This window comes from Triplophysa rosa, unplaced genomic scaffold, assembly GCF_024868665.1.
Source record: "Triplophysa rosa unplaced genomic scaffold, Trosa_1v2 scaffold368_ERROPOS126171, whole genome shotgun sequence".
Classification (NCBI taxonomy): Eukaryota; Metazoa; Chordata; class Actinopteri; order Cypriniformes; family Nemacheilidae; genus Triplophysa; species Triplophysa rosa.
The window spans coordinates 102,397-126,171 of record NW_026634371.1 but is presented as its reverse complement, the minus strand read 5'-3'; the positions used below and the strand labels follow the sequence as shown (position 1 = coordinate 126,171).

At 36.5% G+C, this 23,775-nt stretch overlaps 1 protein-coding gene and 2 pseudogenes across 2 annotated transcripts; 1 reads left to right on the top strand and 2 right to left on the bottom strand.

Annotated features, from left to right (window-relative positions):
- Positions 1 to 8,619: 8,619 nt before the first annotated feature.
- LOC130550597 (acidic mammalian chitinase-like) lies at positions 8,620 to 9,413 on the bottom strand (annotated as a pseudogene).
- A 268-nt stretch (positions 9,414 to 9,681) lies between these two features.
- LOC130550596 (acidic mammalian chitinase-like) lies at positions 9,682 to 12,222 on the bottom strand (annotated as a pseudogene).
- A 745-nt stretch (positions 12,223 to 12,967) lies between these two features.
- LOC130550600 (zinc finger protein 850-like) lies at positions 12,968 to 21,161 on the top strand. Of its 2 annotated transcripts, XM_057328098.1 has the most exons (4): positions 12,968 to 13,043; positions 14,259 to 14,385; positions 14,483 to 14,651; positions 15,590 to 21,161. In XM_057328098.1, exons 3-4 carry the CDS (start codon positions 14,597 to 14,599, stop codon positions 19,555 to 19,557), a joined length of 4,023 nt encoding a protein of 1,340 aa, XP_057184081.1. In that variant the 5' UTR covers positions 12,968 to 13,043; positions 14,259 to 14,385; positions 14,483 to 14,596; the 3' UTR covers positions 19,558 to 21,161. The 2 variants fall into 2 exon arrangements, with proteins under 2 accessions (XP_057184081.1, XP_057184080.1); XM_057328097.1 differs by having other exon boundaries at positions 12,973 to 14,651.
- Positions 21,162 to 23,775: the final 2,614 nt, after the last annotated feature.

Here is a 23,775-nt window from a genome sequence, read left to right as displayed (position 1 = left end):
GGTGACTTTCTTTTTTTTACACTTTCATGACTTTTACGGATGTTTCCCAGTACATCGGTAAAAATTTTACTAAGGTTTACAGCAGACTCTGTCACATCCTCAATGGACACTGTGTCCTCCACAGTCTTGTCAATCTGGAAAGAAAGTTATCTTATTGGTTAGTAGTTAACAGATTTTTAGAATCTATTTATTGTAGCCTCCTTTTTGCATGTGGTTATTATTTAATTTTGAAATCAGTGCTTGAAGCCGATAAACACTTTTATCTTTAAATCTTTAGCGTACCTTCACTTTTTCTTGCGTACTGGCACTTCTCATGTTGCCGGTACTTTGCTACTCCAAGTCAAAGAATCATTGTATGGATGAATAATAGTAATGGAATAATAGAATAGCAAATCACACTACAGAGGCGGTAATTAACCAGGTTTCCAGACAACTGGGATAAAACACAGATATAAATGTCTGAAACGGCACTGGAAGTCAGACATGGGACCTTTGAACTCGCGATCAATCAACCACGTGTAGATTTGACGCTCTTTAATACAGTATGCCATGATGCATGATTGACTGTAACGCATTGAGGTTAGATATAGAACATTTACACACACACAACTTTACAAATCAGTTGTTTGGCAAATTGTTCCCTTTAGTAAATAAATACATAAGTAATACCAGCAATATCTCAAAATACTGTTTTTCGGTGTAGAAATTTCAAATGTGGTAATGTCAACGGTGCACAAGATAGTAGCAAAACTTTTTCCCCACTTCAAGCACTGTTGAAAACTAAAAAATATGCAGTTACCCTGTAGTGCTCTGCGATTTCAGAGGGATAACGTGCTTCTCTCCCAAACATTAGAAAGTAAGGGGAGTACTTTGTGGTCATTTGTTTTTTTGTACGTAACCCAAACATGACTGAATCCAGGTGCATGTCCCAGTCTTTAGGCTGGTCTTTAACAAGTTTGCAGAGGGCTCTGAAAATGTAATTCAACACAGTACATAATTACATATAACAATCTTTCAATATTTAAACATTTCACCTTTGCATCATGTTCATTGGCTTTGTAAATTATAAAAGCATTTCACTATGAATACATAAATCTAAAACAAATGTTCAGAATAAAGGGACGTTAACATAATACATATAGCTATAACACTAACTGTAACTATAACTAAATTTGCGTCCACACCAGCGGATGATAACAATAACTTTTAATTAGAATAAAGATATTAAAGGTCACCTCTGGATTGTTGCATTCATTTTTTAAACGAATCCATTAGTCTGTGGATGGTACGGTGCACAAAGTGATCGTTTAATGTTGAGCACACTGCAGACATGTCTGTTGAGCTGCAATCATAAAAAAAATGTTTTACAAGGACAACAATGCATAATATCAGCTTCAATGTTTAACATCCAACATATTTATGTAAACATGTGCATCTGTAAACTAACCTCATTGACAAACTCTTTCCCTTGATCAGTGAGTACCCTTTCAGGGGCCCCAAACTGATAGACAAATTTCAGCAAACACTCCGTCACTTCTTTTGCCGTTTTGCTTTTTAATGTGAATGCCTGGGGCCACTTTGTCAAATAGTCAACTATGACACAAATATACTGATTGCCACTTTCTGTAAGTGTGAGTTTCCCTATCAAGTCCATCCCAATCAACTCAAAAGGTTGTTTAACCTAGAACAAATTACAAAAGAAAACCAAATTATACTTTAGTAATATCAATAGTAGTTTGTTTCATACTGAGGTAACATCACACAAATGAAGTTTGAAGGGTATGTAAATGTTTGATTTGGGTAATATATTTATACTATTACACTAACAATTAAAACAATCAACTAAAAAATTTGTTTGATCCCTCTTATTTTTTCTTAACATTTTGCTCAATCTGTAAATAATTATAGCGTATTTTAGACATACTACTGTGACTTAAGAGCTTACACATACTGGTGGACTAATCATTAAAGGCGGGGTTAGTATTTTTTCAAAAATCCTTTAGAATACTGAGTCGGGTTTAATACCAAAACAAACTTGTTCCCATCAACAGTAAGGGGCGTGTCTAATAGAGAGCACTCAGTGCACAGGACTGACATCAGCTGAGCCAAGCAATGACAGAAAGAGAAAAATGGCAGATAAAAAACGAAAGAGGAAAACTTCTGCGGAACAAAAGAAGGCTTACAATATGGAAAGAAGTAGGACCCATATAAATATTTGATCAGTTTTTCAGCGCTGAAAAAAACTCAAGGAGCTGGAGGCACTGCGATTGGATGCAGAGATTGCTTTGTTTTTCTCTCGATAGGTGAGCAACATTGGTTTGGCTTTGTTTCACAGAACTAATATATGCTTTGAATATTTTGCATGAATATGCAATCAAGGAGCTATTAAAATAGGGCGAGACCCTTTTGGGGTAGGGGAGTGTTTGTTTTAGTGATTTAAAACATCAACATCGGCTACCAGACATTGCTTACTTAATACATCGCTTACATAATATGCACCCCCCTTTAACAAAAAACATAAAAAATATTTTTATAATCACCAGAACCGTTAGTTTAGGTCGGCAATGAGCTGTGGCACTCTAATTAATTTGTTAAACACTTTAGGCCCTATGTAATCGAGCTTAATACTGTAGCTGGTTTTCTCCTGTATTTTTTTTCCAAAGTGATATTTCAGTTCTCAATCTTTTGGGTCTGTAATAGAAAACAAATCATACCACAATTGGCGTGTATTCCGTCTCCATTTTTATCGAAGGTCTGCTGGACTGGCATGCTTCACACTGTGCCACCTTGTCAAAACATACAACATTTAATTGTTTAAGCACTCATGATTTTTCACTGAATTATGAACAATTCACTAAACATGAATCCAAGAAGTTATTATTACTTATAATATGTAGGGTAAAATCCACGGCTAGCCGTGTGTTAAATGGTTTCAATGCACAACGTGGAAGTTGCCTCTGCGAACTGCATTAAAACCCTTAAATGCACGGCTAGCCATGGATTATCCCGCTTATACCATGGTCATTTGCCAAGTTAAAGCTGTTATTGATGTTAACAGTGTGATTTTGGATCAGACATGTTAAAATTACAGTTATTTTCATCAGTTAATTTCAAATGTTGATCAAACTGACTGGAACTACCTGTGCATTAAACAGCTTTAATACACATCTCCCAACCAATCAGAATAGAGTATTCAAACAGCCCATGGTATAAGGTATTATATACAATACTACATTACAATTCTCATGATAGGCAAAATCAGTAGATATTTTACCCATGCATCAATGTCTTGTGACATACTAGGCCAAAAAAATCTTATGCAAATCGCATCTCTGGTCTTTTTTTGACCAGTATGCACCCCAAGACTGCTGGCATGAAACTCCTTGAAGATTTCATCTGCCTGCTCTGCTCCACAAACAACTTTTGTCGTTACTTCACTTGTCATTCCTTTGTGACGTACATAAAACAATTCTCCATCTATGAGAAAAAGAAATAATTCAAAGTTCAAAGTTTTATTCTCTGGACACACATTTGTAAAGGATTTTCACGTTAACTTGCTAACAAAATGCACACAAGTCTTGTTTGTTAGGTTTTTTACGTTTGGCATAGGATATTAGCAGTTGAATAGTTAAAAAAAGAATTTGGCCCCACATGTGGGCTTGTGACAGTTAAAGGGATACTTCAACCAAAAATTTAAATTCTGTCATCATTAACTCACCTTCGAGTTGTTCCAAATGTGCATATAAAACTTTGTTCTGATAAACATAGAGAAAGATATTTGGAATAATGCTAATAACCAAACAGATCTCGACACCCATATTCAACCAAAACACTTACAGAAAGGGTCAGATACCACTGGAATTACAAATCCAGAAAGACTTCCAGACTTTTGTAAGAAGTGGTGTGAGATCCTTGTAGGGGTGTAACGATACGCTCAGCTAACGATTCGGTACATATCTCAATATTTTTAACAAAATAAAAAATTAAAATAACATTTATTTTCAAAATATTAACAATTTCATTAGCTTATTTTGTTGAACATGCAACTCATTAAAGAATTTTAACATTTTAAGGCTAAACTGAAATTAGAATTAAGATCAGTGTAACTTTTGACAACAAATTTTGATTTAGCTTTTAGTCATAGTCTTTTGACTAAAATGCAATTTAGTATTAGTCATCCCTATTTATCATAGTTTTAGTCGACAAAATCAAAATTATATTAGTCTACTAAAATCTATTTGGATAACTCATTGAATTGGTGTAATTAAATGTTCCATACAAAGATTGAACTGTTTCGACATAATTTACTTTACCTTTTATTTCGGAAAAGTTGAGTAACTACTGGATATGCAGTGTTGTAACAGAGAATATTAGACCATGAAAGACATGTAGCGGATCATTCAGTCTCATTTTGACTCAATTGACTCATTCGTTCAGTGAAGGGCGTGTTCATTCAGTACATTAAACCAATGAAACGCTCTGAAAGAGCTCACACTCAAACGCTATTGGCTCGTGTCTCTGTGAAGCTGCGCTGTCTTTGCTTGAGACAGTAATAAATGAGAAAAATCTTTCAAAAAGACATATTACATAAACTGTATTACATTTCTTCAATCATGCAGATCACATACTTGTTTTTTAGCATGTCATTCGATCTTTTAATCTACAGTACGACTCACTTCATCGCTTCTCTGATCGGAACAGCGCTGGTATCTTTTGGCTTACTTTATGTTGCATATCGCGTAATGCAGCAGCTCACGTTAGCGGATAAATGAACATTGGCATTTAAAAACTGGCGTGACTCGCCTGCAGTCACGCTTCAAGTTTGCTGTGTTTTAACGGCGATTGTGAAGGAAAATATGACGCTTTGTAAACCACTTGGAGACAGATTGTGTCTTGTGCTTCCCCTTCTCACAGAGACTTCTCTCTCTACCGCATATGTGAGATAAGCAACGTGACGCGCTGGCAGAGTAGGTAGTGTCTAACGAATAGAATTAAACATATCGTAAAATATCCCATCTCTCTACGATGCGCATCGTAACATTTTTGCATCGCGAAATATCGTAATACGAAGTATCGTTACACCCCTAATAGATACTTGACTTTTGCATAATGAATTATACTGGACATATCGATATATGGATAACAGATCTAAATATAATAAACATATTGAGACTAAAAGTGACATTATATTTGAAAACATACTAGACAGACAGGTAAATTATTCTTTTTCACAGAAAATCAAGAACAGCTATTTAGCATAACTAAAATTCTAACTTTAAACTTTTCTGTATTAAAAATTATTTAGAGATAAAATTTAAAGATGTTACAGGCAAACAAGAAGCATTCAGACACATAACGTACTGCCAAGTATATACGTTAGTGCACTGTAAAAAAAAATCCCGTAAAAAAACAGATAAAGTACTGGCAGAAAATTACCAGTACATTTTCCTTTATTTTACGGACATTTCCATTAATGCTAAAATGCAAATGAATGCAGTGCAAAATGTAAAATACAGGTAAAACAACTGTAAAAATGAACACGGAAAATTCCTTCATATTAATACAGTATATTGTGCCCTATTTTTACGGCTTTTTTTTAGAGTGTGGTTAAAATTATCAGAGAAATTAATTTGGTCAGTTTATATATATTCCAGGACAAGATTAGGCGTCTAACAAAGCATTTAAAAAAGTAAAGACGTCAGTGTATGTTTGCCTCCGCGATAAAAAAAAAAAGATTGAAAGTTATGTGCTCAAAGAACCATTTTGAGGGGGATTTATCTTTTTCCAAAAAAGCAGTAACGTTATAAAGCACCCGGTAAATCTGCACACTATTCCAAAAATCTATAGGCATACCGTACGCATCTTATACCATGACTACTACTTCATCCACCCGCAAATTATTAATCAGAATTAATCATACATTCGAATTTACCTGTCATTTTAAATTTCTTGGCCTTTTGCCGAAAAGTATTTTTTTCGTTCTTCTTGAGTCCGTCAGGGTACGTTCCAGTGGTCTTGTACGTTGTAATTTGCTTATAAATCACAGGATCCATGGTCAATAAATCAATCAAACAGAACAACAGGACATCCAAGAAAATTGTAGACTAAGAAATAGAATCTGGTGGCGGAGAAAATTGTGGCGAATTTGCAAGGCGCAGTGTTCAAATTTGATTGAAATCCCATCCCACATAAAAGCATGCTACTGAAAGTTAGATGCAGGCGTTTTTTTTCAAAGAGGGAGACGTCATTTGTGTAGCGTTTTCACAACATACATAGCTTCAGACAACTTTAAAGACATTTCATATTGTAGAATGTTTTTTAACCTTAATCGCGTAATTAAAACATGGGCAGATTAGGGTTTACCATAATACTTGAATTAACAATCATATGAACTATACAAGACACATCATGTTTAAATAATAAAATAAAGGCCTATTTATCTTTACATGAACAGTGTTGTAAGTTTTTAATCATACATCAAATAGAATGAACACTTTAGTGACACCGTTTTAAATCAGAGTGTGATTTAACATATGAACTAAGCAAACAGGAGAAAATTGAATTTTGAAAGTTGGAAACATTTTTGATTTATTGGAACCACTATTTTGTCTCCCTCCTTCAAACATTGGTCCCAATGACTTAGAAAAATTTCATAGTCCATTCTCTCCTGAATAAGCATGATAATTTGGCCCCTCATTATAGGTCATCAACAGAGACGAGTTAAGCTAAGAAAGCTATGGAATTTGACTTTAACAATAAAAAGTGATCCAGATCATAGAAATAAAACATTTGGATGCTGGTGACATCTCTGATCTGCAGTCTGTCTCCTGAAAAAGACAAGTGTCATCATTATTATAAAGCATTATAAAGAGGGGAGTGTGATTTTGGCAAGGCTTGCCGAAATCATACCCCCCCCAAATCTCAGGTTTGCAATGTCAGAGACACATGAAAACTGGATGCTGGTGACATCGCTTCGATCTGAATCTGTCTCCTGAAAAAGACAAGTGTCATCATTATTATAAAGCATTATAGAAGAGGGGAGTGTGATTTTGGCAAGGCTTGCCGAAATCATACCCCCCCCAAATCTCAGGTTTGCAATGTCAGAGACACATGAAATGGATGCTGGTGACATCCTCGATCTGTAATCTGTCTCCTGAAAAAGACAAGTGTCTATCATTATTATAAAGCATTATAAAGAGGGGAGTGTGATTTTGGCAAGGCTTGCCGAAATCATACCCCCCCCAAATCTCAGGTTTGCAATGTCAGAGACACATGAAAACGGATGCTGGTGACATCTCTGATCTGCAGTCTGTCTCCTGAAAAAGACAAGTGTCTATCATTATTATAAAGCATTATAAAGAGGGGAGTGTGATTTTGGCAAGGCTTGCCGAAATCATACCCCCCCCAAATCTCAGGTTTGCAATGTCAGAGACACATGAAAGGATGCTGGTGACATCCTCGAACTGTAGTCTGTCTCCTGAAAAAGACAAGTGTCATCATTATTATAAAGCATTATAAAGAGGGGAGTGTGATTTTGGCAAGGCTTGCCGAAATCATACCCCCCCAAATCTCAGGTTTGCAATGTCAGAGACACATGAAAAATGCTGGTGACATCTCTCGATCTGTATCGTCTCCTGAAAAGACAAGTGCCATCATTATATAAAGCATTAAAGAGGAGTGTTGCAAGGCTTGCGATCAACCCCCCCCAATCTCAGGACTTCATGTTACATTACCTTTTCAACTTAAATCAATAAATCTTTCTGCAGGATCATCATTCGTCTTTACCCGTTTAAAAAATGCCAGTGTTCGCCATTTAAAACCTTTTTTTTCAATTTGATCATCTATACATTATTTTATATCGTCAGATGTGTCTGCTTTCTTTACAGTGTGTGTCCTCAACTACATGTAATTTTCTGCCTTGTGTAAGGCCTAGGTGTAAAACACACATTTAGGTGTAATGAAAAGAGTTGATTCAGTCAGTAATGCAGTACTGTTTACAGTCATTTGGAACAACAAGAAAGTCGATTTAGTTTAATCCAACTTTATTTCGATCCACTAAATGCTTATTCTCCGTATGTAAATATAAGACATTTATTCAAACGAAGTTTAAATCAATCACATAAATATACCTGTATTGCTTACATTGTCTAAGAATGTGACATTTTCGTAACGAATACTGAAAAACGCGAGTTACAGACCAGAATCGCCTTTGTAAACCAGCGGTGGCATCGAGTGACGTCACGCGCGCGCACGCGAAGGCAGTGCGATTCTGGCAGGGAGTGTGTTTTCGGCACAACACCGGCAGTCGTCCGCGAGGGGCTGCCGGCTTGTTACTTTTGTATTTTTTGGTGTATTTATTTTTGATTAAATGTTTAAATGTTCGCCGGTTCCCGCCTCCTTCCTTCCGTTTTATTGATCTTTATTACAAACACATAAAAGTAAAGTGTGTAATTCCAAATTATAGAAAGTCTTTTTAACATAAAAACTCATTTAATTCTATATAATTTTGTCACCAGAAGGTTCTACACTGCTTCCTTAACATGTCATACACATTTCTTCTAAACAGGCGTGTTATAGTACATTAGACGACAGGTGCATTGTGCGATTATTAGTTATGAGTTATGTGATGGAGAGTACCGATGTTAAGAAGCTGATGAGAGGACTTTTGCCCTGCTCACAGAACTGTCCCGTAAAGTCATCGAGATCCAGAGCCCAGACAAACGCTCCTCCAAATTTTTTGTCCTTTAGGTATTGAACCTGATGCATGAACAGAATTTATTCTCAGATTTTATTTTCATAACCCTGCCAACTTTCAGCGTGCACATTTGACAACTAACAGTCAGTGTATGTTAATGTAACTCATATAAATAATTACCTTTGTCTCGCAGCTCATCTTGTTGTCAAAGCCCACCCACTCTTTTCCTTTGGTTGCATATGGAACTTTCTGATCATCGATCCATTGTGTTGTTGCTCCTTTAAGGAAGGTGCAGATCTGATGGATAATAATTATTCAGTTTTCAAGTTATTGGAGATCATCTTTGTCAAATTTTGAGTTTGTACTGTGCCTGAATGTGAGACCTCATAATAGGACCAGAATCCAGCCTCTCTGGTGTATGTTCCCGCTGAAGCAGGACCATCAGCTGGAGCTCCAACATCACTGGCCGTGGACGTCAGACTGAACGTCCGTCCGTATGTTGCAAATCCCATCCTCAGTTTCTCCACAGGGCACCCTGATCTCTCCAGTATGTCATTTCAAAATCCTGGAATAAATTTAATCCAACAATTTATTTTTCTAGTTTTGAATGACATAGGTTATAAAGGTTGTAGGGCTTTCTTACAGCATTGAAGTATGTTGTCTTCTGTGCCGGCTAGACCCACGATACAGAGGACTGTTGTGTCCAGTGACACGCCATGAGCGCATGGGCTATCCTGATTTTGCCAAGTGGTTGATGTCCTTAGGGACAACATTTAAATCAACCAATCAGATTTCAGAAATAAATTTACAGATTATTTAAAGTTTAATTTTACAACCAGGATTAGGTGCTTCTAGACCATTGTTTTTCCACACAATATTACTTTTAATTTGCATTAAGACATTCTTTTCAAAGCATATGAACAAAACAAAAGGACTGTTTTTATGTGACTTTACAGTAAATACTAATAAAAATGTGTAGCCTAATTTTAAAAGACATACTTAGAAATTTCTACAATTTCATAACCACCATCAATGTTTTTTCCCCAGCAGAAACAGCAGCAGTGAGCAGGAATCTGGGACATCCAGTGGCATTACCTTCTGCCTTATAACAGAACACAGGTCACAGGTTCACATTTGTAATAGTAAAACAGTGCAGTTGAAATGTGTTATTTACGCCACAGACAAATAAATTAACAGTATGATGCCAAAGCTAAAAAAGAACTTACCAAATACGGAGAGATTTTCACTAAATTTCTCTAAAAATAATATAATTTAAAATGGAAAAAAATATTAAGTAAAAATACATAAAATATATAAAATATGTCATAAGGTTATTACATAAAATAAGTGTAAATTAAAGTTACATTAGAATGTCAATTTGAAAGAGTTACAGCTATTAAAAGTCATTGCAAGAATGCTTAGAAAATTTGCTATGTATTTTATTGTATTCCTGTTGTTATGCTTTTCATTATATCTATATTGTTTTTCTTGTGTCTCTATTGTTTGTTCCACATTTTTTTCTATACAGATGTTGTTTGTTTTAAATAGTAAATGTTAAAGTACCTTGCAGAGCAGTGTGAATCTTTGCTTGTCTTCTGGAGGACTTCCACGATTAACCAGGAAACTCCCAGTCCAGATCCAGACCATCAAAGCCATGAGTCCTCAAAAAGTTGACTGAAGACTGTATAAAGGTCTGTCTGTTTGCTGGGGTGGACACCATGATGCTAAACCTGAAGTGAGAGTTCAACAACACAGTAAATTAATTAACTTCTATTTATTAGAAAAAACAGTTACGCGTTTAAGCAGGACACTTACTGAGCTGTCCCAAAGTCCCATCATCCAGTTTGAGTTTTCAAACTGGGGTTTCTGTCAAGTCAAATATTCATGTTTCACTCCAGTATGTATCTTTATTTACATAAATGTGTTCTGAAAACAACACATAATCACTTTGATACATAATTTTGATATACATATGAGATAACATAAATTTGTGTCATGATCCTGTCCTTCTTGTCAGGAGTTTTCTAGTTCTTTGGACAGGGTCGTGACAGTACCATGTCTTTTGTGCTTGTTGTGCTATGTGTGGAAACACGTGGCCTTTGTTGTGACTTTGCGCCACGTGTTCTCCTGTCGCGTGCCTTGGCCCCGCCCCCTTGTTTCACGTAATCTTCCCATTATTGTTTCATTCCCCTCACCTGCCCAGTGTTATTTTCCCTCGTTAGTGTTCTCCTTCTTAAAGCCCTAGTTTTCTCTGTCCGGTGCCGGTTCGTCATACATTGTTCATGTTCGTTTCTAGTCCCGTGAAGATTCCCTTGTTCCAGCCTTGCCTTGTCAGTGGACTTATTATTTGGACTTCCTTGTTTTGCCCCCTTGTGGGAAGTATTTGTTTTTGAGTCTTGTTTAATTTAGTGTTTGCCACCCATTGTGGGTTTTTGCTTTAATAAAGTTTTTTGTGTTCTACCTGCTGTCTGCATTTGGGTTCTTCTGCCATGTGACACTTTTGCTTCAGTCCATTGAAAGATTTGTAGAGCGTTGAATCATTCCAGTCATAGGTGCTCAGTTGATTTTCCTGATTAATAATGGAAAACGCATGAATTAAATTAGTGCATAAATGGGGGTCCACACTATATGGCAGGTCTTTCCAACATCAGGGGCCTGTTTCAGAAAGGAGGTTTAGTGAAAACTCTGAGTATATTAATCCTGAAATGAGGGAAACTCTGGGTTTTCCGTTTCAGAATGTGAGGTAGGTCAAACCTGAGAAAGTGGGGTAACTCAAGTCCGTTTCTAAAGGAGAGGTCACTTATACTCAGAGTCAGTAACCGTAGTAACTTACTCTGTGAACCTAACCTGGTCAGAAGCAGGTTTTCTTTGGTAAACCCAGAGTTTCTTTCGATCTCCTTCCCCCTTTTAAAGTGCAAGTGGTGTAAATCATTCATTCATTAATACAGTCATTCATGGCACACATTTCACAGATCACACAGAGACCATCTCAGTGACTAAAATGTCATTGTGCTTTTATAGAGCATCCTGTATGTAAAGAGGCTGCATTAATTCATATGTTCTTTGATTTCAGGAGAGGAATTTAGGACCCGAGTCGAATTTTGTAATTTCCCTGTGCATTTTTATTAAAACAACCATTTTTCTTTACAGTGAATTAGATATATATAAATTAAAATATATCTCATCCATCCTTACATCAATAACATCAGCCACTGTGGCCGTGTATTACATCAGAGCATATTCTTTCCCTTACATGTTCTCACAAATGTTAGTTTTCTATGGAGGATAAGACATGATTTAATATAGTGTGCAAATAAAGTGCACGAATAAAGAAATTAATAAATACAGACAAATGCACTGATAAGGGTAATAAACAATTAATTTAGACGTGCACACCATTCCTACCCAAAACTGCTCCGAGCAGAGTTCGAACTCATGATCACTCTTACTTTGACAGGAGAGTCTGAAACACTCACAACAAGTGTCCCATACACCATGACGTCACCAAGGCTCACTAGAGTACTCATGACGAGTGAGAGATAGAAGATTTTTTTATTATTTCGGATTTATTTCTGTTGTTTCATTCATTTATTAATTCATTTACTGATTAATTTGTTTGTTTATTGGTACATTTATCTCTTTATCGATTTAAATTTTAAAATTCTCATACATTTACACATTAGTAAATCCATTGTATGCAGAGCGGAAAGAGTGCCTCGCTCTCAAGCGCTTTCTACGGCCATGTTGCTTTTTTTTTGTGCCGTTGCCATGGTGAATCGTAATATCGGAGCTCCATTGATCATGGCTTGTCGTAGCTGTGGTGCAAGCGCTTAACTCAAGTCTACCCAGAGTTGATGGAACTAACTCAAATCAGGGGTTTCATAGTTTACTTCTTCACTAATTAATTACCGTCAAGAGCAGTGTTTTATGTGTTAATGTGTTGAATGTTTAAAGGTTTAAAGGTGTAATTTTATATTTTCAATCGTGATTTGCTTTAGTATTAGCCTACTTATAGCATCCTTAATTTTAATTTAGCTAACGGGAACGATAAATACGATTAAAGTAATAAAATGATGCGCACATGTGGTATACAGGAAGTCGATTGTCAATTTAAGTTCATGTAGTTTATTCAAATAATGTTGTTTATTTATTCATCTGGTTTATAGTTTAAGGAAAATAATTCGGTTTAGTATGTTGCGTAGCAAGTTTGCGTACTTGCGTGATGGCGTCATCGCGCGTGATGGGGAAGTGCGGTCGTAACGCGCTTCATTCACAGTAAGGACACTGTTGAGGAAGCAATGCGTCCGTCTTGTTCTTTTCATATCTCATAATCCTCTCCTCATTGCAGGTAACTGTAAACTATATATTTGACATACACAGATGAAGATGAACACTGGTAGAGGGTAACTGTTTATTAAGTGATTAATCTTTTTTTTTGTTTAATGAACAATGTATAAAAGAGAGCGTGGTTAGCACGTGCGGTTGCATAACAATTGTGCTACTCCACAAGATGTTTAAGTATGTTTGTCAAAGTGAATGTTATCTCGTTGTGTAAATGGAAAGAGTTTAGTTTCTCCCTGGTCTGAATTGTGATTTAAGCGCAGGTTGACGTTAACGATCGATGAGTACTGAATGGTATTATCGGAGTGGATGTTACGTCACGTGTACTGATCATTTCTCTATGTTGGGTAAACATATGTTTGAATCATTCATGCTGTGCATTCATTTATACATATCCAATGTCATTACATTAAATGTGATTCACAGTAAGGACACTGTTGAGGAAGCAATGCGTCCGTCTTGTTCTTTTCACTAATCCTCTCCTCATTCCAGGGGTACTACACACACAGTGATTCTTGAGTAAAATAATTTGTAAACTTGGACTTGTTTTAAACTTGTTTAAGGTCAAATTTAGTTATTTGTGCTTAATACGGTATATAATGGCTAGCCATAAGAAATCCGTGTGAGGTTATTTCTGATTATGTCAGTAATATAATGTTATAGTTGTTTCATGTCTTGAATATTTCTATTTAGTAAATAAGCTCAATCATAGTAGAGAACTAAATAGTGGAATGTAAGATGGCATGACTAACGTTACTTATTTTAGTCAATACTTTTATAAATGTACTGTGATATTTGTATCTAAAGGATAGTTTACCCAAAAATGAAAATTCTGTCATCATTTACTCACACCCAGGTTGTTTCAAATCTGTATAAATTTCTTTGTTCTGTTGAACACAGAGAAAGATATTTCTATTAGTTCTGGGGCATCATTCACTATCATAGTAGATAAAAAATGTATATATTTTGTTCTGTTGAACACAAAATTAGATATTTCGAAGAATTTAGGAAAACACAAACAGTTCTGGGGCAATTAATTTTTTTCAATACTATGGTAGTCAATGATGTCCCGGGAGTGAAACATTTTCCAAATATTTTTCTCCGTGTTCATCAGAACAAAGTAGTTTATATATGAAATGACATGAGGGTGAGTAAATGATGACAACATTTACATTTATGGGTGTAATGTCCCTTTAATCATTTCAGTTTTTTTTTTGTTTAGAATCACAACTACTTGTGTATCAAGATATCCTCTATTAAGCATTTCTTCATCTCTGAACGGACGCTTTGTGACCATTCGCTATCCACCAGAGCCTTCATGGTCAAATTTACACCAATTGAATAAGCAGGTGAATATTTATCTGGAACAATTAAAAATCCTGAAACAGATGGCTCTAGCATGAACAATTTACTCGTTCACACCCTGACCGTGATTGACGCCTTCAGATAAGCTCCTCCTACAGCAATCCACCAATAAACGTGAGAGACAAACAAGCAGAAAAATCATTCCAGGTGTAACTGAATTTCTTACTTTTGGTGGAGGAAAGGAAGCTTGAGAACATGAGAGATCCAGAACTATGCAGAATGGAAAATGAAGATACTGAGGAACAAAGAGGTTGGTGTCTGTTTTTTTGTCTTTATTATTGACAGTTGAGGAATAATACAGCTTTTATTTAATGAATTAGTGGCTGTAGTTAAATCATTAAAACAGACAATTAGCATTGAGGAAACGGATAAATGCACTAAAATATGTTATGGTAATATGGTAAATTTAATTATTTTATTTATTCATTTATTTATTAGAATCTATAAACACCATGCACTGTGCTGTGTTTTACCTTTCTGTGTTTTTCTGTTTTTCTTATTTGCTCCTGTAAAGCTGCTTTGGAACAATGCACATTGTGAAAAGCGCTATATAAATAAAATTGAATTGAATTAATAACTTTCTATATCCAAAATCTGGAATAGTTTTAAAAGAATTGTATTTAAACAAACTACCAGTGCATTGTGTTCCTTGACAATAGGCTAGTTGCACAAGATGGCACCGGTGAGCTATGGTCAGCAGAATAATTTCCAGTCAAATAACACTGTCGTGTTGTTTTGGCTTAACAAAGTGCTCAGGAATGTAAAGTGGATCTGTCTAAAAACTACCCATATTTGCCTGCCAAAAATCCTCCTTTTCCCATACAGTGTTATATGACCGGAAATTACTCTGCCGACTCTGGCGTCCCAAAAGCTCACCGGTGCCATCTTGTGCAACTAGCGAATTAAACTGACCCTTTGCATTGCTCTAAAATAGCCCTAAGACCAGGGCCCGGTTACAAGCAACCCCTCAGGGTAAGAAAACCCTTTGTAACAATACTGTTACAATTAGAATTAAGGGTTTTCTGGGAGGTTTCTTGCAACCGGGCCCAGGAATTGACATAAGAATGACAAAATAAAGTTTTAGCACATTAAAGATGACACAAATTGGACACATGACATATAGTGGCTTTTTGTTATTGTACAATTGTAAAGTAGATGCATTTTAACAGATTACTTTGTTCATTTCAGATATGATGGAGGTGCATGGTGCTGATGGGAAACATCGGTATGTAAAAGCAAACCTAAATGTTTCACAAAAAGGAGCTCTGAGAACAGGAGACAAAAAGCATAGAAACAAATTCCCAAAAGATGAATGCCTCGTGGATCACAAAAGAGGTCGCACTGGAGAGAATCCATTCACATGTCATGAGTGTGGAAAGTGTTTCACAGTTAAATATAGCCTTCAGGTACACATGAGAATTCACACCGGAGAGAAACCTTTTACATGTGATCAGTGTGGAAAGAGTTTCACATGTGGCGGTCACCTTTCAAGACACACAAAAATTCACACCGGAGAGAAACCACACACGTGTCATCAGTGTGGAAAGAGTTTTGCACATCGCAGTGGCCTTCAGAGACACATGAACATTCATGAGAATCTCCCAATAGATGGAAGCCTTGTGGATCACAAAAGAACTCAAAGCGGGGAGAGGACTTTTGCATGTCATCAGTGTGAAAAGACTTTTAAAACAAGAGCAGTGCTTGTACGGCACATGAAAAATCACGCTGAAGAGAAGCCTTTCAAATGTCATCTGTGTGGAAAGAGTTACGCAATAAAAAACCATCTTGTACAGCACATGAAAATTCACACGGGGGAGAGGCCTTTCACATGTCATGTGTGTGGGATGAATTTCGTCTACAAATCAGTCCTTACGAAGCACATGTTAGTTCACGTTGAAGAGAAACTATTCGAATGCCATCAGTGTGAAAAGAGTTTCTCAGATGGGCATAAACTCAAGATTCACGTGAGAATTCACTCTGGAGAAAAACCATTCAAGTGCCACGAGTGTGAAAAGTCTTTCAGAAGTGCAGGTAGCCTTAAGGCACATATGAGAACTCACTCTGGAGTGAAACTTTTTGCCTGTCATCTGTGTGAAAAGAGGTTTGCAGGTCCAGCTCCGCTTCAATCACACATTAGAGTTCACAACGGGGAGAAACCATTCACGTGTCATGAGTGTGGAAAGAGTTTCACTGAAAAAGTTGTCCTTAAGGTACACATGAGAATTCACACAGGAGAAAAACCTTTTACATGTGATCAGTGTGGAAAGAGTTTCACATGTGGCGGTCACCTTTCAAGACACAGAAAAATTCACACCGGAGAGAAACCTTTTACATGTGATCAGTGTGTAAAGAGTTTTGCACATCGCAGTGGCCTTCAGAGACACATGAACATTCATGAGAATCTCCCAATAAATGGACGCCTTGTGGATCACAAAAGAACTCAAAGCGGGGAGAGGACTTTTGCATGTCATCAGTGTGAAAAGACTTTTAAAACAAGAGCAGTGCTTGTACGGCACATGAAAACTCACGCTGAAGAGAAGCCTTTCAAATGTCATCTGTGTGGAAAGAGTTACGCAATAAAAAACCATCTTGTACAGCACATGAAAATTCACACGGGGGAGAGGCCTTTCACATGTCATGTGTGTGGGATGAATTTCGTCTACAAATCAGTCCTTACGAAGCACATGTTAGTTCACGTTGAAGAGAAACTATTCGAATGCCATCAGTGTGAAAAGAGTTTCTCAGATGGGCATAAACTCAAGATTCACGTGAGAATTCACTCTGGAGAAAAACCATTCAAGTGCCACGAGTGTGAAAAGTCTTTCAGAAGTGCAGGTAGCCTTAAGGCACATATGAGAACTCACTCTGGAGTGAAACTTTTTGCCTGTCATCTGTGTGAAAAGAGGTTTGCAGGTCCAGCTCCGCTTCAATCACACATTAGAGTTCACAACGGGGAGAAACCATTCACGTGTCATGAGTGTGGAAAGAGTTTCACTGAAAAAGTTGTCCTTAAGGTACACATGAGAATTCACACAGGAGAAAAACCTTTTACATGTGATCAGTGTGGAAAGAGTTTCACATGTGGCGGTCACCTTTCAAGACACAGAAAAATTCACACCGGAGAGAAACCTTTTACATGTGATCAGTGTGTAAAGAGTTTTGCACATCGCAGTGGCCTTCAGAGACACATGAACATTCATGAGAATCTCCCAATAAATGGACGCCTTGTGGATCACAAAAGAACTCAAAGCGGGGAGAGGACTTTTGCATGTCATCAGTGTGAAAAGACTTTTAAAACAAGAGCAGTGCTTGTACGGCACATGAAAACTCACGCTGAAGAGAAGCCTTTCAAATGTCATCTGTGTGGAAAGAGTTACGCAATAAAAAACCATCTTGTACAGCACATGAAAATTCACACGGGGGAGAGGCCTTTCACATGTCATGTGTGTGGGATGAATTTCGTCTACAAATCAGTCCTTACGAAGCACATGTTAGTTCACGTTGAAGAGAAACTATTCGAATGCCATCAGTGTGAAAAGAGTTTCTCAGATGGGCATAAACTCAAGATTCACGTGAGAATTCACTCTGGAGAAAAACCATTCAAGTGCCACGAGTGTGAAAAGTCTTTCAGAAGTGCAGGTAGCCTTAAGGCACATATGAGAACTCACTCTGGAGTGAAACTTTTTGCCTGTCATCTGTGTGAAAAGAGGTTTGCAGGTCCAGCTCCGCTTCAATCACACATTAGAGTTCACAACGGGGAGAAACCATTCACGTGTCATGAGTGTGGAAAGAGTTTCACTGAAAAAGTTGTCCTTAAGGTACACATGAGAATTCACACAGGAGAAAAACCTTTTACATGTGATCAGTGTGGAAAGAGTTTCACATGTGGCGGTCACCTTTCAAGACACAGAAAAATTCACACCGGAGAGAAACCTTTTACATGTGATCAGTGTGTAAAGAGTTTTGCACATCGCAGTGGCCTTCAGAGACACATGAACATTCATGAGAATCTCCCAATAAATGGACGCCTTGTGGATCACAAAAGAACTCAAAGCGGGGAGAGGACTTTTGCATGTCATCAGTGTGAAAAGACTTTTAAAACAAGAGCAGTGCTTGTACGGCACATGAAAACTCACGCTGAAGAGAAGCCTTTCAAATGTCATCTGTGTGGAAAGAGTTACGCAATAAAAAACCATCTTGTACAGCACATGAAAATTCACACGGGGGAGAGGCCTTTCACATGTCATGTGTGTGGGATGAATTTCGTCTACAAATCAGTCCTTACGAAGCACATGTTAGTTCACGTTGAAGAGAAACTATTCGAATGCCATCAGTGTGAAAAGAGTTTCTCAGATGGGCATAAACTCAAGATTCACGTGAGAATTCACTCTGGAGAAAAACCATTCAAGTGCCACGAGTGTGAAAAGTCTTTCAGAAGTGCAGGTAGCCTTAAGGCACATATGAGAACTCACTCTGGAGTGAAACTTTTTGCCTGTCATCTGTGTGAAAAGAGGTTTGCAGGTCCAGCTCCGCTTCAATCACACATTAGAGTTCACAACGGGGAGAAACCATTCACGTGTCATGAGTGTGGAAAGAGTTTCACTGAAAAAGTTGTCCTTAAGGTACACATGAGAATTCACACAGGAGAAAAACCTTTTACATGTGATCAGTGTGGAAAGAGTTTCACATGTGGCGGTCACCTTTCAAGACACAGAAAAATTCACACCGGAGAGAAACCTTTTACATGTGATCAGTGTGTAAAGAGTTTTGCACATCGCAGTGGCCTTCAGAGACACATGAACATTCATGAGAATCTCCCAATAAATGGACGCCTTGTGGATCACAAAAGAACTCAAAGCGGGGAGAGGACTTTTGCATGTCATCAGTGTGAAAAGACTTTTAAAACAAGAGCAGTGCTTGTAAAGCACATGAAAACTCACGCTGAAGAGAAGCCTTTCAAATGTCATCTGTGTGGAAAGAGTTTTCGTTGTGGCAGTAGCCTTAAGAGTCACATGAGAACTCACACTGGAGAGAAACCATTCACATGTCATCAGTGTGGAAAGAGTTTCAGAAATGAAAGGAACCTTGAGACACACATGAGACTTCACACTGGAGAGAACCGGTGCTCAAACTCTGAAGATGAGACGCTTAATTGATCAAAAGTTTAATGACTTACCTGAGTGGACATGCAAACATGAAGTCTTGTTTACGGTGTGTTTTTTTTGGAGCTGGTGTCTCATTTATAAAACATTGCGTAGATTTCATCCTTAGAGTGTGTACAAAAGTTTTCAGATTTATGAAACCATGTGTACACCAGGACCTGCGCATAATTCGCTCTGTCTTTTATTCTAACGTGGGCAGAGAAATAGCGGGGAGTATGGGTGTTATTACTCAATGAACCATAAAAAATTGACATTACAATGTAAAATAACCTTCCGATAACATTTTATCGTACATCTAATGAAGAAACAGAGAGTTAATAAATCGAAATTCCAAAATTTTGAGAACACGTAATGATTATTACATCATATTTATGGCATTGAATTATAATCTGTTTATAAAAATATGTACTGAAACATGTTTATGTTAATCATGTGCAAAATCATACAACAATATAAAAACAAGTATTAACAGAGGTATATTAAGCGCTCATTACATGCATTCAGGGGCGTCCTATGAATTATAGCATGAGTCATAGGGACTTGTTTTATGATAGTCCGGACGATTGCATAAATCTATTAAACTAATATTACAGGTTAAAGACTGGTATTTACTTTTAATGTCTGGTCCTAGAGGGCCAGTGATCTGCATAGTTTAGTTCCAACACAGAGAAAAGATTTAGTTTGTCTTATCATTTTTTGTTAACTGTGTCTCAATTGTTTGATTAAAATAGAGTTTTTCTAGATTTTCTCAGTAAATGTGTTTAATCAGTTTTTTCCCAAATGTTGAACAATAGTCAAATGGAATTGCTCATCTATGGAGATTGAATTACAAGAATGTTAAAGAATTCCGTTAGAGAATTCTTATGGAATTTATCAAAATGTTTTTTATAAAAAGTGCTGATTATGTCCTTTATAATGCAAAAGCTATTTTAATTTTAGTCTTTATATATCTAATAAATGAGCTAAGGGATTAAGCACATTTTCTAGATTTTTTCTATATATACTGTGTTATAAAAACATCCCAATTCTCCTTTCTATTTAACATGAACTGTATATCGATGTTCATGGGTGAATAAGACATGTTATGTAGTTCAGTTGGTGTTTTAATCTTTCAATGAATTGAATAGTTTTTTTTTCTTAAAAGCTGATAAAATTTTTATGTATTTTATTTAATTCAACAGTCCTTTATGGCTTTTTGTGGCTCTTCATTCTTGATCTCCAGTAGCTGACTGCGAAAAAAATACAAGAAGTATTTGGGGACAGTAAAACCGGCTTTTCACCTCTTGAGGACATTTTTGGTGTTAATAGAGCTGTTCATAGAGCTTTCAGCCTTCTGCTGTTTGTCTTGAATGGTTTTTCACATCATTTTTAATAGAGCTGTTAAGAGACCTTATTGTTCCAGGCTGATCTTCTCTTTTCACCTACTTCATTATGATAATATCTTAAGCTCTCATGTAAATGGACACAAAATAGATGTTTGTGTTTTGTAAAAAATGTAATTTTGAAACTAAATTAGGCTACATGACAAGTTAGTCAACCCTCAGTTTGGGGTCTTTTTAGGTTCTTTGCTATAGTCTAAATGAAAATAAATAATGTCACTTAAGATGAACACCAGTCACATTTCTGTGAAGTGCATAACCACTTTGTGATTAAATAGATGGGATCATCAACAGTAGTATTACCCTATGATGCGCAAATGACCGACAACAACTGTGTCTGTTTCTTACATTCTTGTTGTTCATTATCCTTAGTCCTACTTGTAAACATGGTAAACTACAATATTGTTTATAGCACATGTACAAAATGTCAACTGCTCTCTCATTTGCTAGTCGCTTTGGATGAAAGTGTCTAAAGAGTAAATGTAAACATATGGTCAATCTCTGTATAAAATTAGGGTTAAAGTTAGAAACAAAGAGTCTTAAAAAGGCTCTCTATTTGGACTATAGTTAAGAATGTTTTTGTGTAGAATCACAACATTTACATTTATTCTATGGCAGACGCTTTTATCCAAAGCGACTTACAAGTAGGAGAGCATATAACATTTTGTCAACACGCTAAACAGTACCGTTAGTTTACAAGGCCATATAGGAGGATTAAAGCTGGAGTAAGCAAGGGAGAGAATGAAAATATTTTTATTAGACATAAGACATAGACAGTTATTGGGTAGTCAAATAAATTGAATTACTTCCGGACCACCCACGTTGCGAGGGCCCGCCCCCTTTGCGTTGACCTTTGACCATATCCGCCCCCTTAGTGTGGTACCGCCCACATCGTGGTGAACTTTTGCCCTTTGACTGTATCTGTCCACGTCGTGAGGGATTGCCCACGTCTGGAGTTGAACTTTTGCCGTATGTTTACGGAACATTTTTCTCTCTTTTCCGGAGATCATGTTTGGACATGTTTTTATGAGGTTGACACGTATCTTATGCGTGAATAAATAAATACGAGTTTTAAAGGAAATGATGAATGAGTAAATAAATAAATAAATCGGCGAATAAGTGATTAAATAAATAATTGGCTATATAAGTGATTAAATAAATAATGAATACGTATATAAACAAAGCAAGGAATGAATAAGTAAGTAAATAAATGATTGAATGAATAAGTAATGCATTCAATATATATATATATATATATATAGGATGTGATAAAACTTACGCTGGTGGAAAGACAACATTCCTGACATTATACAGAGAAACCTCTTGTTTCAGACAGCTCTGTGCCCACCTGACAGCTGTAAATCACATGAAGCAATGCGTGACGAATCGAGCTGTGGGGCTCCTGTGTGTTGCTAGAGTGTCCAATGCAATCTATATAGGGTTAATGACAAACTATAATCTCGCTATATCTCTAACTAATCAGAAAACAACTTTCCATCAGCATTCTAAACATATCTGCTTTATTCATCATTACCTGTTTTGTTTAATCTTAAACCATTCTCACACGTGTCTAATTGTACAGGGGCCTCCATCAAAATGGCTTGACCAAATAAATGTTTGTATGCGTGCACAAGTGTTGACCAAGAGCGGTTACCTTCCAGCGTTCATGTTTCTGAAAAATGAAAAAAATCTGAGTATCCATTCTTCAAACTGTGTCTACAACACTGTATAATTAAAGCGCATGTTTTTCCTAACTGCATGGAGCGGTGTCTTTAAATGGTGTCCATGATGTTGCCCCTATCCTGACTGTTTTCCTTCTGTCTGAGAAGATGCCAGTGCGTCCACCAACCAAGGGTGAAAAAAAAAAACATCTTTATTGCTAGTGTTCATAGCATCACAGCAGGCAGTTGGGTGATTCCTTAAAACACATAAAGCAGATTTGGATTGAACAGCAAGAATCCTTAAATTGAATGTACGTCATGTTAATTTCATGAATGTTTTTCATATCATGCCTCCAGGTTGTATCATAAAATAAGTCTGCATAAGGTTTTCAAAATAAAAAAATGTACATTAAAAATAAAAGTGATTCTATCAAAGGCATGCCTTTTAACATAATTGTTTATATGATTCTAAACTGATATTCTTTAAAACATTTAGAACAGTCAAATCTCGCACATCCTGTTATTAAGAGTTGTCTTTGCACATCTGTTTTAGTGGTTAGTGTTAAACTGTGGCAACCCCTTAACACCTAGACACTATTCTAAGATTTACTGACATATAGAGCAGACTCTGAATTCTTTTCAGCGTCAAACCTCTTTTATTATTTTGTGTTGGACATCTGATTGTGTAGCAAGGAAACTCAAGAAGTAGACATTCCATCCTACAGTAAGTGTTTCTGTTTACTTTCAGCTTAAACAAGGTTTTAATTGTTGTTGTTGTTGTTAAACAGTTTGCTTTAGATCCAAACTTTACATGCACAAAGTATACGTTGAATCACCTTTCTCACCAATCTTCATTTTATCCTCACCATTTTCTTATGTTTTGTTTTTGAGTGTCTATTGAATATACTAGGCTATATTTTCTTACACAAAGCAACTGAGCAATAGAGGTCTTCTCTGCAAGGATATGAAGTAGCTTGATTTTTTGTATATGTAAATAGCTTTATATATATTTTTCATACACAGCCTTATATATTTTTTTTTCATACACAGATTGGACAGGTTGCGTGCTGGATTGTGTACTACAGGTAAGTGGTAAAATGTAGTTAAATTTAGGAAACTTTCGACATGTGAAAATATATTGTTAAAATAAACTTAAAAGTGACTAAAGCATG